The sequence below is a fragment of the Peromyscus leucopus genome, chromosome 16_21 (assembly GCF_004664715.2).
Source record: "Peromyscus leucopus breed LL Stock chromosome 16_21, UCI_PerLeu_2.1, whole genome shotgun sequence".
In the NCBI taxonomy this organism is placed as follows: domain Eukaryota; kingdom Metazoa; phylum Chordata; class Mammalia; order Rodentia; family Cricetidae; genus Peromyscus; species Peromyscus leucopus.
Genome location: NC_051084.1, coordinates 45185970 through 45205272, shown reverse-complemented (window position 1 = coordinate 45205272; position 19303 = coordinate 45185970). Strand labels below are relative to the sequence as shown.

The 19303-nt window shown below is 48.2% G+C and overlaps 1 protein-coding gene across 4 annotated transcripts in view; it reads right to left on the bottom strand.

The window, feature by feature from the left end:
- Nck2 (NCK adaptor protein 2) overlaps window positions 1–19303 on the bottom strand; it is a 133504-nt gene that overhangs the window by 8484 nt on the left and 105717 nt on the right. For all 4 annotated transcript variants that reach the window (XM_037199915.1, XM_037199914.1, XM_028865816.2 and 1 more), the window contains one exon: window positions 6492–7213. In XM_037199915.1, the coding sequence (XP_037055810.1) occupies window positions 6492–7213 (722 nt within the window). The remainder of the gene's footprint in view (window positions 1–6491; window positions 7214–19303) is intronic.

Here is a 19303-nt window from a genome sequence, read left to right as displayed (position 1 = left end):
TCCTAGACAATGGTGTGCCATCTGTTTTAAAGTAAGCACTGAAGGCCAAAGGCTGGTGAAGTGCAGTCTACCTCCAAGGGCCCTAGCTCACCTGAGAGTGGGGCAAGCAGTCAGGCTATGAGCAATGGATCTTAGAAAAAGAGCCCATTCTAAACGTGTGTACAGCCTGGTAAGTTTAAGAGTCAATGGTAAGGTCCTACTGCTGAAGACAATGTTTACATATCACACCAAACACAGAGAAGTTGAGCTGGCACCTAGTAGAGGCTTTATGCCTACTGAGTAGTGGTCCTGGTACTGGAAATTACTCTGCACACTACAGGAGAAAGGTAGTCATTCATTCAGCCATAAACCCTGCCATCTGCAATGGCGACCTGCCCGCAAGATATGCTGATGCAATAGTGGTATAAGCATTGCAGGAATAACCAACCATTGTATGATTGGATTTGAGGTCCATTCCATGAGATGAACTCATGCTTGGCCACTGCTTTAGGTGGTCACGAACTTGTGATTGGATAGGACATGAGATCAGGGGAAACCCAAATCCTATTGTTCTGCTAAACTGTAGTGGTTTTCAACCTGTGGGTCACAACCCTTTTGGCAACTCTCTATCTCCAAAAATATTTATGTTATGATTCATAACAGTAGCAAAATTATAGGTATGAAGTAGCAACAAAAATAATTTTATGGTTGGGGGGTCACCACAATATGAGGAACTGTATTAAAAGGTCACAGCATCAGGAAAGTTGGGAACCACTGTGCCACAGGAACATAGCAATAAAGTGACTCCTAATGACACACTGCTATGCCCACAGATCAGCACGCCTTGCTCAGCCATCATCAGAAAAGCTTCCTCTTTCAGTGGATAGTAATTAATAGAGTCCTGCAAATGGACAATACGCAGAGAGTGAGAGATTCTGGAACACTCAGTACTTCATCAAACTCTTCCTCTCAGGGTTGGGGAGGTCTGCAGAAGAGGAGGTAGAAAGAATGTAAGAACTACAGGGGATGAGGACTCTTAAGAAACATTGCCTTCTAGACACGGACTGATGTACACCTGAACTCTCAGACTGTAGCAGCACAAACAAGGCCTGTGCAAATTCAAGCCAGATGGGGCCCCACCACTGAGAGGAGAAAGTGGACACAGGGTCCTGCCCTTTAACAAAGAAGCTATCTGCAAATACATCCACTTCAAAAGAAAAAAAAATTAGTTTTCTCCAATGGAGTCTCCCTGGGTATATTAAGCACACTTATTTAAGGGTAAACCTCATGCCCAACAGTAGATGGTCAACATAAAACAACTGAACTCGATAGTATGTTTGTAAGCTTTTTGTCTCATATTATAGGAGTTATTTTGGTCTTTTGCATGTATATTATGGTTTCTGATTTTGTGTTTTTGTATGTGTATGGGTGTTTTGTTTCTTTTTAATTTCGTTTGTTTGCTTGTTTTCTAAAGAGAAAGAGAAAGAAGGGTAGGATTTGGGGGAGGGAAAAGCATGATTAGAATATACTGGACTAAAAATTTTTTTAAAAATAGGTCACCGTTAGAAAATTTTTCATTTGGTACTGAGCAAAAAACATGACAAAAATTATACCCTCTCCAAGAAAAAAAGAGTGTATTGGCTAATTTTAGGTCAATTTGACATAGGCTAGAGCTATTTTGGAAGAGGGAGCCTCAATTGAAAAACGTCCCCACCAGATTGGCCTATGGGCAAGACGGTGGTGCATTTTCTTAATTGATAACTGATGTGGGAGACATAGCTCACCTGTGGGCAGTGCCACCCCTGGGGGCTGGTGGTCCAGGTGCTGTAAGAAAGCAGGCTGAGCAAGCCAGGGAGAGAAAGCCAGTAAGCAGCACCCCTTCGTGGCTTCTGCTTCAGTCCCAGCCTTCAGGTTTAGGATCCGACAACCTTCGATAATGGACTGGGATGTGGAAGTATAAGCTAAATAAACCACTTCCTCCCCAAGTTTCTTTTGGTCATGGTGCTTATCACAGCAATAGAAACCCTAAGACAGGGAGAGATGAATACAGATGCTGCTCAGGGCAACCTGCTTTTCAGTTAGGAGTGAAGCTAGCAGCTGAGTAGTGAAAACCCTGGAGGAACTCACTCAACTGCTCCTGTCTTCCAAACTGACCCAGAAACAGCTTACACTTTGACAAAGAGATCTTCTGAATTCTCTAATCCCAATACAAGGCAAATATAGCTACTTTACTTTTAAAACTGAGAGGAATTTTTTTAAAAAAAAAAAAGTTCACAGAACATTTCAAAACATGAGTCTCACTTAAGAGAGGCTAAGTAAAGGTTCTATGGAAAATTAAGCTTTAGGAGAAAGTCTTAATTTCTACCTTCATACATTCCTACCATTCTTAGGATATTGTGTTATCCAGAAATGATGTTTTAATAACTGCTGTAAAATACACGAAACCACCCACAACCCACGATAAGGGCTCAGGATGTAGCTCAGTATTGGAACTCTTACCAAGCATGGACAGGAGAGAGACACTGCTTCTATCTCTGGCATGACCAGCCAAAACAAATACACCGAGTATCAGGGGACCAGTAACATCAAGGACACCAAGGACACCAAGGATTGTGTCAAACTGAAAGTTCATGGGCGCCAGATGTCCCAGATCAGGAATGCTGAGGGGATGGGAAGGCAGTTAATTTCTACACTCACAGCTCCTGAGGGGATTAGGATCTGAACTGCATTGTAAGAATCCCCATCTAGACAGATGGGTCAAAGAAATTGTCATTAGAAATGTTTCCCTAAGAAATAAATTCTTAAAATGTTGCAACTTGTATTCTTAGAATGTGGCTAGAACGCTTTCTAGAAGAAATATAATGATCTTGGTTGGGCTGGAGAGATGACTCGGAGGTTAAGAGCACTGTTAGTCTTTCAGAGGAGGCAGGTTCCATTCCCAGCGCCCACATGGTGGCTCACAACCCTCTGTAACCCCAATTCCAGGGGATCCAATGTCCTCTTCTGGCCTCCAAATGTACCCCACACATATGCATACATACACACAGGTAAACATCCATATGCACAAAAATAACTTAAAATATGTAATAATTTGCAAACAAAGAACTCATTAGTTTTTAATTTTCTAATCAAGTAATATTAATAGGTTTTAAAAGAGGAAACGAAACACCCCTGACTTTTCATGTGGTCAGTAATATATTAAATTTTTTTTAAACCGAGAGTCTTTCTCTACCTGAAACGAGTATGAAACACAACAAACATTAGTGCTTAATTATTATCATGGCATATAAAGCACCGGAGGGGAATTATTAGCTCTCTGGGGATCAAAAGTCTGCAGAGGGAACGCCCCCTACACTACTCTGGCCAATGCGGTCCTGTATCAACCCAGCAGCCGCTCCACCGTTTCAGAATGTCTCTTTACTTTGCACCCAATGCTTTCCAAGTACCTTCTACAAGGACAAGGGATCTTGTAACTGAGAAAGAACAACAACAACAAACACTGACTGCTTGTACTGCTGGCCAGAAATCAAATTAATTTAAGTACAGCCTTGTAAGCATCCCTACAGAATCTATGTAGGCAAATACCTAGGGATCTGATGCCCATTCCGGGCAGGCAGGACTTCTGTGGATGTTCTGCATCAGGCAGGTTAGTTCTCATAATACTACTGTGCCTCCCTTGGCTCATTGCAGATAGGAAAAGAAGCCAAGGGAGGAGAAGAGATCAGAAGAGAGAGGATGATGGGTACCGCAGCTGGGGATGGGGCAGTCAAATGGGATGGGACCAACGGGTCTGCTTGGTTGTTCGTTCACTCCTCAAGTCCAGCCCACTTCCAGCAGAGCCCTGAAATGCCTAGCCCCCGTCCTGGAAGGCACAGATGAAGCGATGGTCACTTTACTTGCAATATACCCTCCTCTCCTCAAAAGCAGACTTCTGGGAACCCAGATATGGGTGGATGTTAATTGGTCAAAGGAGAGAAACATTAGGCATTCATCAGTCCAGAGCCTTGCTTATCTTGCATCCCCTGAGACAGATTTTTAATTGACACCTGTCAGGAAGATGTGTTTCCCCCCGCCCAGCTCCTGTTCCCCATTCAGGAGTCAGGCTTCCCACAATCACTTCTGTAATGGAGGCTCCAGGCTCAAACGCATCTGCCTCAGTCCTGTGGTAGAGTCAAGCCCCTGGGAACACCTTCTATCCCCCAACTCCATGACGATCAATTAGATCCTGAATTATTGCTCTGTGTGACCTGGGCTTGACTGTGAGAACAAGGCTCCGACCAGAAAAATCCCCAAAGAACAGGAAAAATGACACAGGACATGGGCAAGGCAGCAGACGGTTCAAAAAGACCAGGGAGTCACCCGTGTGTCCACCAGGACAGGCCCTTCACCAATACAGAATGGAGCTGTGAATAGACAAGATAGTAAATCCGCACCTGGCCCATTCTTTCATCAGAGAACAAAACAACACAATCAGAGACCCTCGTAACGGGTTCTTGGCACAGCCACACAGCTTAACAACTCCAAGACCTCCGGGACAGAAACTACACACAGTTGCAGGCCAATCTGTGTCTCTGGAGATGATACATATTCCAAAAAGGCCTTCTTTGCCCCCACACCTCTGGCAACCAAAGCCTGTCTGACCTCAGCCTCTTAAGGCAGAATAAATGTCCATAAAGGGGGTTAAAACAAATTGCAAATAAATCAATGCCTCCATCAGTGGGAAGAAGGTCTCTTATGTGGACACAGGAAATTAACAGGTCGTTTTTGGACCAGAAACCCTAGGGGATCCTTTTCTCATCTGTCAATAAAAGAGGCCAGTACCCCCCCCACACACACACACACTATGTGGTTCCTGCCCCCTTCTCTCCCAAGAGAAGCCACTGCAAATCAAGCATTTGGCTCGCAAGCACTTGGACTGGGTATTCTGCACTCTAATTGGGATTTCAGAGCCTTCCCCGTTCCTACTCTGCGTGTGAGAGACACCACTATCCTTAATTCCTCACAGGCCCAGAATGTGATCTAAAGGCAGCCATGCATGGAGCCTCCAAGGCGCGAGAACAATGCCACGCGAAGAAGTCCTGCCAGCAACGATGAACCCTGGGCTTGATCAGGACATCTCAGCGTGCAGATTTCAGATGCAGTCAGCATTCAGAGTCCTGCCTGAGAACATCTGAGGCTGAGGCTGGCTCTGAAAAGCTGCTGACACCATAAAGGGGTTCGGTTTCCACTAGTTCGATGCCCCTTCTGCTATAAAGAACAGACTTCAGTGGCCCCTCTCCACGAGGGGCCGTGACCTTGTCTCTCAGATCAGTCCTGTGGGGCAGGAGCGCACACTACTCACTGTGCTAGCAGAGCAGAACACACACACACCTTCTGTTCTTACACCGTGCACTTAAAACATGAAACCAAAAGCCTAGGAGGACCAGTTAACACTTGAACATGCTGGACTAAATTCTTGCTTCCAGGTTTTCCAAGAGTCACCGGGAAGAGATCGACAAAATGGGTTATCCCCAGGAGGCACACACAGAAAGGCTGCCTGTGGAGAAGCTATCTGGTTCTTTTAGATACTCCCAATGAGCCATAACTGCCCCCCTCCACACACACACACAAGCAGCCACCTGTTGGAGGACGGGCTGCGCCAGACAGGTGGCCTCATTCCCCATTTACTCATCTCCCTCGAGCACCCCAGGTTTCCCTTCGATCCTGTTTGTAAGTACTTTAAGAGCTTTCCAGAGATGAGCTTTTTCAGTGTCGCTGCGTGCAGCAAAGACAACCTTGGGATGATGTGCTTTACAAAGAAAAGACAAACCAGCAACACGAAAGGCTCCATCGGAAGCCTGCCACCTGCTAACTGAGAACCTGCTGCATGCTCAGCTGTAGATGGCACCAAGCAAGGAATCCCAGGGCCTTCTACACGAGGAGGAAGCAGGAAGGGAAAGGAGGCCCATATCTTAAAACCGGGAAAGAGGAAGCCTCACCTCAGGGCCCAAATCACCCGAGAGCTGAAAGGCACCTTCCATACCTTCCCACAATCAGGAGAACCGCAGCAGAGACCTCAGTCTACTCAATCCAGATTTAGTTAAATTGGGAGCAGTGACCCTGTGCCAACATGGTATTTATCTACCTTAATATGTGCCCTCAGATACCATTTTGTTATTTCAAGTACAGTCAGTGAACTCGACAAAAGAATGGCACACCAGTCACGTCACCCACATAGGTGCTCCTTTCTGAGGAAGGTTCCAAGACCTCCAGTGGATGTCTGAAACCACGGAAGATCAGAACCCTCCAAAATAAGTTTTCTGTTATGTCCATGACTAAGTCTAACTTGTAAGACTTGGTAAGATATTTAACAGTGCTGAATCAGGCAAATGAACTGTAATGCAAACTGTGAGATCATTGAACATCCTCAGACCCGGGCTGGCGTTACGTCCCTGAACTCGCAGGTGAGGGTACTGTGCATTTAGCTTTCTCCTGGCAGCGTGACCCCAGCAGAGGGGCAGCCGGGCACTTACCGAGGACTCGCTGTCCCTAATGAGAAAGTCGCCCTCGACGCCCCGCTCATTGAGCGCGCACTCGGCCTGGTGCCGTGTCACGTTGCCATAGTACCACTCGCGACCAGCAAATCGCCCGCTGGCTGAGGGCCCGGTGTAGCTGATCTGCGGGGTGTGCGTGGGGTGCAGTGCAGGCCCGTCACTGAGGACCACCACGTAGTTCTTGGGGACCAGGCCCACCTGGCCCCGGGCATTTTTGCATTTCCACCACTCAGGGTCGTTCTCGGGCTTCTCAATCACCTCCATGGTCTCCCCCTTCTCGAAGCTAAGCTCCTCCTCAGTGACCGAGCTAAAGGGGTACAGCGTCTGCACCACGTGCAGCACCCGTGCGCCTTGGCCGTTGCTCAGTGCGGCGCCCCGACGAAGACTCAGGAAGCTGGGGGCCTCGGCTGCGGCCTCATCGGCCTCCTCCAGCACATAGTTGGAGGGGAACCAGCCGATCTGCCCGTTGAAGCTGCCCCGCCACCAGCCATCGCTGCATTTCTCCATGACTGTGACGCGGGAGCCCTTCACCAGGGACAGCTCATCTTCCCGTTCAGCTACGTAGGCGAACTTGACGAAGGCAGGGATGTTGAGGTCGTAGATGCGGTCAGCACCGCTGCCATTGGCTGGGTACTCCGCATCGGTGCTTGGCGTTGGGGATGCATCCCGAGCGCTCGGCTTCCTCCGCGTCTTTCCAAGGCCTGTGAAGACACGGCAGAGGACTCAATTGGCACTGTGCACATGTTGCATACCATGCCCATTCCCACACTTTGAGGGCGTGGGAGTGTTTTTTGTTTTTGTTTTTGTTTTTTCCCACCAGGGCATCACAAAGACTGGTTACAAATGACAGTGACCAGCTGGAAAAGAAAACGGAACAGCTGTGTGGCAGAACAGATACGAAGTTATTAAAAGCTGATACTTACCCATTAACAAGTGCCAACAGGCCTATGACACAAAGGTAGCAAGAACAGAGAAAGATCCTTGAAGGATGGCCAGCTTTAGAGAACCCTTGGGACTCAGAACTGGGGGGAAAAAAGGCATAGAGAAGGTGCCTCCAAATTTTCATGGGGTAAGATGTTGGACTAAATGAACATAAAGACTTGTGGCAATTCTACAGTGGGTCAGCAAAGAGCGTGTATCCTGCCCTGCATCCACGTACCTTCCTCCTGAATAGTTTGTAACCTTGCTCCAAGACCCCTCCTTCTCTGCTTCCCCGAATGCACTGCCCTCGTATTACCTGCCTGCATGGTGGCCCTTCTGACTTCCCTCCCTACCCACAATTCATCTGTGCTCACAATACACTGGACTGAATTTTTCCACAACAGACTGAGGAGCGAATTAGTAGAAGATCCATTGACATACTGATTCCAAGGCAGGATTTCGAAGACTGTGATTGGAAACCTGCAAGCGGATCCTCAGATCAACTGAACGGGTTGCAAAAAAGTCAGCGGATGGAGTGAGTTTAAGTGAATAAGAAAATCTTTCAGAGAGCATCGTGGTTAGCCTGTGCACACTCTCTTCAGCCACATGTGAGTAAACACTGTCTTGTAATGTGAAACACACCCCTTTCCACATGCAGGAGAGTAATTTCGAGAAGTCCTCACCCAAGCAAGCTTTTGACCCAGTTAAAATGTAGAGCTCCAGAAAATTCTAGGGGAGAAAAGTGCATTGGCTAAGAGCAGGGGATGCACTGCAGGGGGCCAGACTTCTCAGTTTCTCAGGGACTACTCTCCCATCAGCTCTGCTTGGGGCCTTCTGTGGAGCCCCTTGCAGACTCCCCTCCTCCCAGTGACACCGAATGACCTGCAGGGGTACTTGAGTTCTCGAATCTGTAACCTGCAGGATAATCAGGCTGGCCCCCAGGGTTGCTCTGCCCAGGGTGCAGGTCCAGAGGAAAGGCTGTGAGCTGCCATCATCATCCTCCACTGTGTGGTGGTGCCACTGACCGCAGCTCAGGGCCAGGAGCATTTGAGACGATGCAAACGGGGCAAAGTGAACACACTAACCCAGTTAAGGTGGTGGCACCTGCTGCTTCGATTTGGACCACAGCGTCTGACTCACGTAGAGGGGTTACATTAAGGCAAGTGAGAATGTTTAGGTCAAAGTCTAGATTTCTACTTTACTGAAGAACTTTACTTAACATCTTGGTTTGCAATCCCAGGTTCCGTTCAGTCCTCACCTAGGCTTCCCTATGTGTGTCATTCTCGTACAAGCCACACTGGGGCAGGGCCTACCTCGTCTTACTATTCTTGTTTTAATTGTTATTTTAAAGGCCCCATCTAGCCCGGCGGTGGTGGCGCACACCTTTAATCCCAGCACTCGGGAGGCAGAGGCAGGCGGATCTCTGTGAGTTCGAGGCCAGCCTGGGCTACAGAGTGAGTTCCAGGAAAGGCGCAAAGCTACACAGAGAAACCCTGTCTCAAAACAAACAAACAAACAAACAAATAAATAAACAAAGGCCCCATCTCCATGCAATCCCAGTTTTGAGGTCCTGGGGTTGTCAGGATTTCAACATATGGAAGCCTGTCAAGGGCATCTAAGTTCAGACGATGCATATGAAACCCCTAAGTATTCCAGAATCAAGGTATTCTTAACTGAGTAAAGGTTTTGGATTTCTTTGATCAGAACAGTATTTTGTCACAAGAGGTCCAAAGTCCTCTTCAAAAGGTTCTTATCCACAATCCCAGCGATGCCTGAAGGCCAAGGGTGTAGAAAGCCTTCTGGGAGTTGGGCCTCTGACGCCGAGTATTCTCACGGCAGCAGCCAGGACAGAGAAACCCAAGAGGGAGCTGCACAGACTGTGTGTGTGTGTGTGTGTGTGTGTGTGTGTGTGTGTGTGTGTGTGTGTGTGGTGGTGGGTATGTCACACTATCTCAGCTATGGATGTGGTCCCTTACCCATTCTCCCCCAGCAGGTGGGGAGACCAAGCTGGGGAAGAGATGGGGGAACTGGACGGACATTCCCAGACAGTGAAGCAGCACAGATCAGCGCACCCCATCATATAGCATCTTGAATTCATAACAGACCAGATGCCCCGCTCTGTCAGAGCGAACTGGGGTGTCAGGAACTTACTTCCATCCACTAGCCAGAAAAGGAGAGGTCAATGGTTCCTTTGATGGTAGAAGATGAAAACAGTTCCCTGAGTCTCCAGTCACAAGCAGGCAGAGCCTGGAGACTTTAAGAAGCACCGTGAATAATGGGTAAGGAGTATGGGCAGAAGAGCAGGCCCAGACAGGCTGGAGAGACGCTGGGTGGGCAGAGCGTGCATGGGAAAGTCATGCGGGGTGCTGAGAAGGGGACCCATCTACCCACTTTCCTCCCCTATTCTCTTTGCCCTGAACCTGCCTAATGGTAGAGGAACTAGAGTCATCTGAAATAGAAGGGACAAGAAACCCTGAATACTGGCACAACAAGCTTTAATCTGCCCCCCTCTCTCTACTGCTGAGCACCTCAGGGAGAGCAGCGGTGGCCTGGGGCTGGGGGCAGCGGGGAGCTGGGCACCTACAGCACGGTGGTGTTAACCGCCTATGTGAGGGACCGCAAGAGAAACTGCAATCCCAGGTCCAGACTGGCCTGTGACAGCTCCCAGCCCGCTCTTCCGGCCTTGCCTTCCCTGAAGCTACGACAAGGCAGCTGAGGCGAAGAAGGCATAGGATGGCGGTCCCACTTCCTTCTCTCTGTGAGCATTGGTCCAGCGTGGCTTCCGACTCCATCTCTTCTCTCATTAAACTCAATGCCACCTCTTTTTTTTTTTTTTTTACTTGTAACAGAAACACAATCTGAACTCCAGTATGTGTTCATTATTTTAATACAGTGCTATGATTTTCTCCTAGAATCTGACATATTTTCTCATCGAGAGGGGCAAGCCTTCACACCCCCTTCTCAAGGACCCAAGCCATATATTTACCCGCTATAAAAAGCAAACCCAAGTAAACATGGCAGACCAGAACTCCTACGACCCAGAGCGTCTGCTCACCCCATCTCCACCACAGGCGTAGGGACATGTCCTTTTTAGTGCCGTCTCCAGAATCCTCCTCACTGGGGTTCCAACAACCAGCTCCTGAGGCAGGCACCAACAGTGGGGTCCCTCCTGTTGTCCTCAGTACATCCCACCCAGAACAAACATGCCTGGAACCTGCTGTCTTATACTGACCCAGACACAGTGTATATCGGGTTATCTGTACCAAACTCTGCATGAGAGTTCAATAACACATCCCTCTTTCCAATTCTCACGTCAATCATAAAATCATCCCTCACAGAACTGACCTGAGGGTGTGAGCTTTTCAGTTGGGTTGTGCTGCCTCAGCTTGCTTTACATAAATCATACGGATGAGAATATCTAGAAAGAGCCCATTAGAAACTTTCCAACTGCTAGCAAGCTGTATGTTGGGTCAGGTAAAGTATCATGTTTGTGCAAAGCAATGGCTTTACCTACAGCCTGTTCAATAATGCATAAACTGAAATACTTTGGCATGGGGGAAAAAAAAAAAAGAACAAAGGAGGAATAGAAAATCCCAGTGAAAAATCCCAAAACAAAACACTGGCAAGGTGCTGTTTTCTGGGTCTTAGGAGCAAGATTTTAACATCGACATTGAAGATCTGTGCTCCGAGAAAATTCTCAATCTTCTGAAATCTATTAGCATACGAGGATGGTACTGGGTAGTAAAATACTTATAGACTGTTTCCAGGGCCCTGCGTTTACTTCTCCCAACAGAAAAATACAGCTGTGGCATTTACAATTAAGAAATCTTAGAGGTCCACCTGTGCGATAACCTGCTACTACACAGTACCACGGGCGACACAAATTAATCTCCTGAAGTTCTGGAAGTTGGAGGTCTAAAATCACAGAGCTGGCAGACTGGGTGAGGTCCCACCTCCTGTCACACAGCTGTAGAGTGGGGTCTCCTGGCTGTATCCTCACCTGGTGGGAAGGGGGAAAGAGGTTTCCCTAAGGCCTCTTTGAAAAGAACACTCAGCCACCATTTTTGAGGCCTCTCAAAGGACTCACACTTCCCAAGAGGTGGTGGTGATGAGGGGGATGGGATGAGGTTTCAACACATCAAGCTTGGGGGCATAGCAGCCTGGCTGGCATTTTTCAGCTCCTGCTGTGCTGAGTCCTGTTGTATACTGGCAAGGAGACTCAGAGGCAAGTGCCCCTGTCCCTGATATTTCCTCCTTAGCACCTCTGAGCAGTTACAATGCTGCTTCCTCTCCACAGGACCCTAGGCAGCAGGGAGATCAACAATTCGCTCAGCAGTCGACACAGGGTTTTAGAGCCTCCGAAGGGCTGACTGGACCTGAGTTGTCCCAGGCCAGGCAGCAGCCCTCCTTGGCACAAAGCTGCCCAAGGTGGGTAAGGTTTGCCAGCTACAGAAGGCAATCAAGCTCCTAATGAAGCCACCTCTCTAGAAACCCAGAGGCCACAGACTGTACCACAGTGTCATCTGTATGAAATAAAATGTGCACTGTGGAACTGTATTTTTTATTCGGTGAACAGATAGACAGCGCCCTTTTAAATGGCTAACAGCTGAGCTGGAGTTAAAGGCGGACTACACTTCCCACGTTGGCGACAATTTTTGAGCACCTGGTGTTAGCTCTGTAGCCCTGAGCTACATTTTTATTGATGATAATAGGCACATTTTAACTTTCCTGAATAACATTACACACACTAAAGACTGAGTTCTAATAAAAGTTTGAATATGTCATACATTATTAATGTTAGTCATTTTAAAGTCAAAATCTTCTATGCAACCCCAACCCTGAAGATGAAGAGCTGCTTTAACAAACACCTATGAGACATGGATCTGACTGTCATCTTCCAGCTGGAGCCCGGCAGATTTAAGAGAACATGTCAAACAAATTTGATAGTTCTGAAATATATGCACGCTAACTCGTTCAGATGGTGTGTGCTTGAATTTTGGGAACTCTGGGGCAAATCACTCCATTTTGTCACTAATCATATCTGTAACATAAGTGACATTTAACTAAAAATATTCCTTACACTCAGAATACTATTTAAACTGTTGTGATTAAAGGGTATTAATGTGCGGGGATTTCCTCCATTAGAGTCAGGACCAGTTATTAAAGTCAACTAAAAATTAAGAAAGGCCTTTATGATTTAGAGGCCATGAGATCTGACAGGATTTGAGTAAGGGAAGTGGCCACTGGAAATTTTTCATGTGAGAAGAAGCGTTTAACACATGCCTTGTGAGGGCTTCCACATCACCGGCCGATGACAGGATTTGCATCTAGTGTTGTGGTAAATGCTGGTAAGAGCAAACTCAGCTATTGCAGATCAAAGTTTAAAAAAACTTAACAACCACAACAAAACCACCAGGATAAGTGAAAAGACAAACCTTGAATGTGCTGTATGCTGGTTAGTGTTTTGTCAATACAAGTTAAGAGTCATTTGGGAAGAGGGAACCTTAAGTGAAAAAAAAAAAACAAAAAACAAACATGCCCCCTGGCAGGCAGGCCGGCCTGTGGGCATTTTCTTGATTAATACCATGAATACCATGGGCGTGTCCCCCCCCCCCTCGCCCCATGATGTTGCTCCCGGGAAGCAATTGAGTAAGCAGTGTTCCTTTATGGCCACTTAAGGTAGAAGGTGAAATAAACCCTTTGCTCCCCAAGTTTCTTTTGGTCATGGTGTTCTGTCACAGCAACAGAAGCCCTAAGACACTAACTGTAGGATATTTGGACAGGCTGACCATGTAAGATAATACAGCGACTCTAGTTTGAACCCGGTCAGCACTTCTAAACCCTCTCAGGCACAGGGCTCTTCTCCATGGGTTGGCAGGGCTCATTCTACATGCGCTGTTGAGCCAGGGGGAACACATGTGTTGCTCAAGCCATGGACAGCGGATGCCAACGGCATTCGGCACTTAATGAGGCTGGAGGTGAGCAAAAGAGGACCGAGAGAGAGTCCCTGCACCACAAACCGAGCTCCCGAATCCAACATACATTCTCCTGATATAAGCTGACTTTAGTATACTTCTTTTTTTTTTCAAAAAAAAATTTTTTAATTTTTAATTTTTTTTTTTTTTTTTAAAAAGGAGGAAGCCTCTCAAAGTTCTTTATTCTGACAGGATTGTCCCAGGCACGCTGCAGAAAAAGCAGCACTTAATGTCCTCAGGCAGCCGCTTCCTAAACGTCCAGTGCCTGCTGCTACAGTGTCCAGCGGAGCCTGGGGCTCCTAGTCCTCCAGCCCTGAGCTCTTGGCCTCCACGTACTCCAGGGCCTTGGCCTTGACGGCCTGCACGTCCTTCTCAGTGCCATGCTGTTTCTCGTAGTCCAGGTAGCGCTTGAAGAAGAACTTCATCCTCTTAGGGGCCAGGCTCAGATGAATAACTCGTTCAAAGATGTCCCTGACTTCCTTCTGGCTGCCATGCTTGATGGTCATGTCGATGTAGACTGACCAGACATCTGTGCGTTTTGGGTAGGTGCTCAGTGTGTTTTCAAAAATGGCTTTAGCCCGCTCTGCATCCCCCAGCTGGAACTCTAGCTGGGCAAACTTGGAAAGCACATCCACATGCTCCTTGGTGGGCAGGCACTCCAGGGCTCGCTGCAGCACACGGTGACTGGCCCCAGCCTGACTCCTCCCCAAAACAAAAGCACCGTATTTGATCCAGACAGCCTTCTCCTGCCGGAAGCGCTTCAGCATCCGGTTGTACAGCTCACCAGCTTCCTTGAACTTCTCTGACTTGGTGTAGATGTCAGCCAGATGCAGGAAAACCTTGAGAGGCTCACTGTACTGCAGAGCCTGCTCGAAGACCTTAGTCAGGGACTCCGGAGAGCCATACATGTTTTTGAGGTTCAGCAGTGCCACCCACACGTTCAGCTTTTCCTGTTCCTCTCTGAAGGAGATGGTCTTCAGGGCCCTCTCGGCTACCGCTCGGGCCTTCTCAATCTCTGTGGCCTGCAGGTGGAAAGCCATGTACTGCAGCCACAGGATGGAGCTGTTGGGAGAGCTCAACACCAGCCGGTCAAAGTCATCCGCAGACTCAGGCTGCCGCCCGGGGTCCATGAGGGCCTCCTCAAGGCGTGACAGCTCCTTCTCCGCCTTCTGCTTCTCCAGCTCCCTCTCCTTCTTGCCTTTCTTCTTCTTGGCTTGGCGCGGCAACTTCTTTTTTTGAAAGCTGGGTTTCAGCTGATTTTTGTCTCATCGATTCAGAGTCCTGAGAAAATAAAACAGACTTCCCCCATCTTCAATCCCCACCTCCACCTTCTCAAATGTGCCAAACCACTGATGTGGACGTGTGAGACTGCTGTCTGTGGTCAAGCGAGCTGAAAAGACCACTTCTCTGGTTGGGAGCCACCTGAGTTTGGCTGTGGGAGAGACAGAAGGCAGTAAGCACACGGGCTGTACACAATGCTCATTGGCTCCAGGAGGCACCGGGAGGGTGCACATTGTTTCTGAGCCTAGAGTGTCTTAGTTTTCACTGCCAGAGTTCTTATGAGCAATCTATGACAGACAGACAGTACCAACAGCCAGGAGGGCTCACCAAGCAGCCTGTCTTCTGCAAGCTGACTGGGTGGAGAGTGGTCCAGATGCATCTCCCTGTGGCCAGTGTCTTAGAAAGAATCAGAGAAATCCCACTTGTGGTTTAGGGAACAGGACAGGCTCTTGGGTACAAACCAATGTTAGACAAAGTCAAGCTTAAATCAAAATGGACTCAGTCACAAATGTGGTCAGTCCCTCTGATCCTACAGACACACGATTAGGCCAGTAACGATTGCAGATGTTTACAGGAGAGAAGAAGTAGGATCTGAATGGCCAGTGATTTCTTTTTTTAAGCCAGATCACCTCAGCCATAGCATGACCACCAAAGATGGACAAGGTACGACCCAGTGTCCTATCCTCAAGAAGAGTGTGAATCGACTCACCCCTCCACCAGTGTGGGCTTAGGGGAGGGACATGGGGACAGGGTCACATCTTCCAACATCTTTACACTACTGCATGATCTCCTGCATAACAGGTGGTTCTTAGGCCATGGAAGAGCTCAGGGACATTCTACCAGACTACAGCTGTCCCCAACATTCCCCCTCTCCCTGCCACCCCCTATCTCAAGTACTGAGCTGGGGTCAGCCACGACTGCAGGGTAAATTTCTATAAACAGCTCCTCTGCCTATGTCCCTTTCTTCTCTGTCTTATCAAGAAAGATCTAGGCTCATTTGCTGTTCAGTGCTCAGCCTGAAGCAAAGCAGGAGGAATGTCCCTCTGGCCCCTTCCCTTGGCCATCACAGACCAACACAGAAGAATAATTCATGTAGATTCCAAGTGCAGACACCAACAACAACTTTTGCCACTAATTAGATCTGTAACTTAAACTGAATTTAACCAAAAATCTTCTTAAGCAAAAATCATTCTGCTAAAATGTTGTTTATACTGAGTTATGACCAGAGGCTGTTAATGTGTGGGCATTTCCTCCATTAGAGTTAAGACCTATTAGTAAAGTCAACTAAAAATAATGAAAAGCTCTTAATACGAAATGTCACTGTGGTGACAAGTACAATAAAAATAATAAATAAAAAAAAAAGACTCAGGGGACTGTCCCTGTGAGCCTGTGGCTTCTGAGCCTACCTGGATAAGGACCAGGAGTGCCCATGGCAGGAACTGTAGGCTATTTGGAGTCAGGAGCAGATAAGACTCTGAGATGCTCCAAAATGTGGACATCTGGGTTCAGCATGGAGATCAGGGACAGGGGACACAAGGCGGGGGTGGGGGGTGGACTTGGGGGAAAGCAGGTGCATGGGCCAGAGGCTCCAGAGGCCACTGAGAATCTACAGGGGTGGAGGTCCGCAAGGGAGAGGCCGAGTTCTCCCCAGAGGCTGACAGAACAACACGGGCAAAGCAAAAGGCTTGTCATCTGGACATTCCCGCCTCGGTATCTTGCTAGTGGGAAACCCTCGTTGCCTGGTACTGGGGAACCGTCATGAGTGTGGGAGCCCGTTCTCGGGTTCCTCGTGGCTTTACCCAGCAGGTCCGAATAGAGAATGATCAGGACCACGGGCCTGAGTGCAGGTGTCTGAGATGGTCTGCACTTGGCTGTGCTGGGGAAGGAGGTCTTTTGCTCCACCCCTTGGCGTCTCTATAAATACCCTGGGGCAGAGACAGTCGGGGCCCGTTGGAAAAGGTTCCAGGCTCTCTCGAGGCTATACTTTATTTTCTATCTGTTTATCTCTGCGATATTCTCCGCAATAAATCCTTCTATCTAATATTTCCTGCTGATTGCACTCAAGAAAACACTGGGGAACTGTGGGGGTGGTGGGTAAACGCCCCACACATGAGGAAGGCGGGGATTCTGAATTCTAAACCACTGCAGAGGCAAGGCACCAAAGGCAACAGACCCGATGCCTATGCTTTCCCTCTTCCTCCATGGATCTCAAACACTCCATCCCACCTCACCCTAAGACCTCAGTCGCCGCCATCACTGGGGTCATGTGGCGTCTTTATGCTCTACAGAGGGGAGTATGCACCCTCTGACAGCCAGAATGTGTAAACCCCAGGCGACGGAGAGTGGGCAGAAAACTTATTCAGGAACTTTATTTCCTCCATGCTAACTCCAGTTTTGAAAAGTGAACATCAATACCTTCTCCACAGGCTGTGTGGATCCCCAAAGTCCCTTTGTGGGTCACGGACAACATGGCTACGTGGCAAGAGGTCCTGGACACACACATGTGCAATGGCAGTGTCCAAGGAATAAGTACAATGTGGGCTGTCCTCCACAAGGGGGGGGGTTTACCCCGAAAGTCTGCTGAGCTCCTAGATCGGTCAAGAGCATTAAAACTCAGCGGTGGAGCGTCCTGCGAGGAAGCTATCTTGTATGTAGTCCTTCCCTACAGGTTCTCAAGGCCACCTACCCATTAAAAACAAACAACAAGAAACAGCATGTGCTCAATGAATGAACTCCACTCTCCTCTCTCACCACTACCATTTCATACACTTTGTCAACCCTTCCAAGCAGTGCTAGGGACTGCCAGGAGCCTCGGGCAGGTCAAGTCCCTCCCCCGGCCCATGCCCCACAGCTGTCTCTGAGAGCTATTTCTTCTCCCCGCCCTTTGAGAAAGCTCAAAATCTTACTGTGTGCCTGTGAGGGCAGAAGAAGAGTGAGGCCAACAAGGGGTCGTACTAATTCCGGACCCTCCCTCTCTTTCTTCTTTCCCGACTCTGAAACGAATGTTGATTTCTTTTTCTAGGGGTGCGTGCCTTATAATGAAGCACTCCGCTGAGTGTCAGATAAAACTCCCAAGTTCAGAGTTGAATTTAGCTAAGCATGGGAGGAAATGTGGAGATCTGTGAGCTGGGTGAGTACCGTCACCACTGGTCTTCTCTCTGCCCAGGCAGTCCCTCTTCCATGGGGCAGATGCACCAAGAGCCATCTCGGGGATGGAGGGGTTGGGGTAACTGCCTCTCCCCAGCGTCACACAGTTCCTTGTGCGCAGGGGGCTCTGAACTCTGAATTCCTGGCACAAATGAGAGCTGTTCCTTTCTTAGCAGGCAGGTAAGTAATGTGACTCTAAACATTCAAGGTTGGAACAAAAAAAATGATTTAGAGATTTTAAAAAAAAAAAGTGCAAAAGCCAAATGGTAACACAGATGCCAATGAAAATACCTTGATTTTTTCATTACAATTTTTGATGAAAATACATATTCAGCACCTCTCAACACATACACCCGAGCTAGGGGTATGGATGTTTTGAATATGCAAAAGGGCGAGACGAGGCACAGATTACCAGTGACGTTCTCCAGGATGACTGGGAGGGGTCTGAGTCCCAGCAGAAGCTGAACACACACACCTCGATTTCCAAGATTGTACTGGAGCTACAAAAACTGAACATTACAAATTAGAACGAGTAAACTGGTCACGGGGAAGACACAAGCAAATGCCCTTCCTGCAGGACCGTCTAATGAGTCACATTTGGGACCCAGCTCCCAGGCTGCCTAGCGCTTGGGCATTCGACAGCAAAACTCTTCTGTTGTCCCTGCCACAGATACGGGTGGTGGGGAGGGCAGTGCCAGGTGGGTGAAGTAGCTGGGGAAAGCCCTGGTTTAAGTGACTGGCACACAGCAAGAACCCAAGGGGCAGTTGCCTAGGGGTTTGCTGTAGACAAGGATTTTGATTAATGCTGGAGTGAGAGGCGGAGGTGGATCAATTGGAGAGGAGGAGAGGTAAGGCTTTCTCAGCTGAGCTGGACGGATTTATCTCCCACAGCGCTCCCCCGGGGGCAGGTGTCATCTCCCTCCTGCCCTCGGGGTCAGAAGTAGATGGCATCAGAGTGTCCAGGAGTAATCCCAGAAAGGCTACTCAGTCTACACAACAAACGGTCTTAGCGCCACCACTAACAAGGCAAGGATAGCTGGACAGACTCGTTGTTGCCCTGGGTAGACAGAGGTGACTGATGCCCAGTCCTCCAGAGGCCTGTGTTCCTACCTCTAAGTCCTCAGTTACTGATGGCCTACAATCAATAGTGCCCAGCTGGGTCACATGGGACTTTGCTCTGGCTAAGCCTCAACTGTCTGGCTTTCATAGCAAAGTGTGGCATAGTGGTCTAAAAGCACCTCCTAGAAATCAGCATAAAGTCCATACACTTATCTACACAGGAAAAAAAAAATAACATATATAAAAGCCACAGTGGATCCAGGGGTCCTTTTGAGGACCACATAGCTAACTTTCGTCAATGCCACATTTTTAACGTAGCATACCAGGTTAAATAGGATGGATCCGGTCAACTTCAATTAGTAGTATGGCAATGACTGTGTGTTACCCACTAACTCTACTCACAAATAC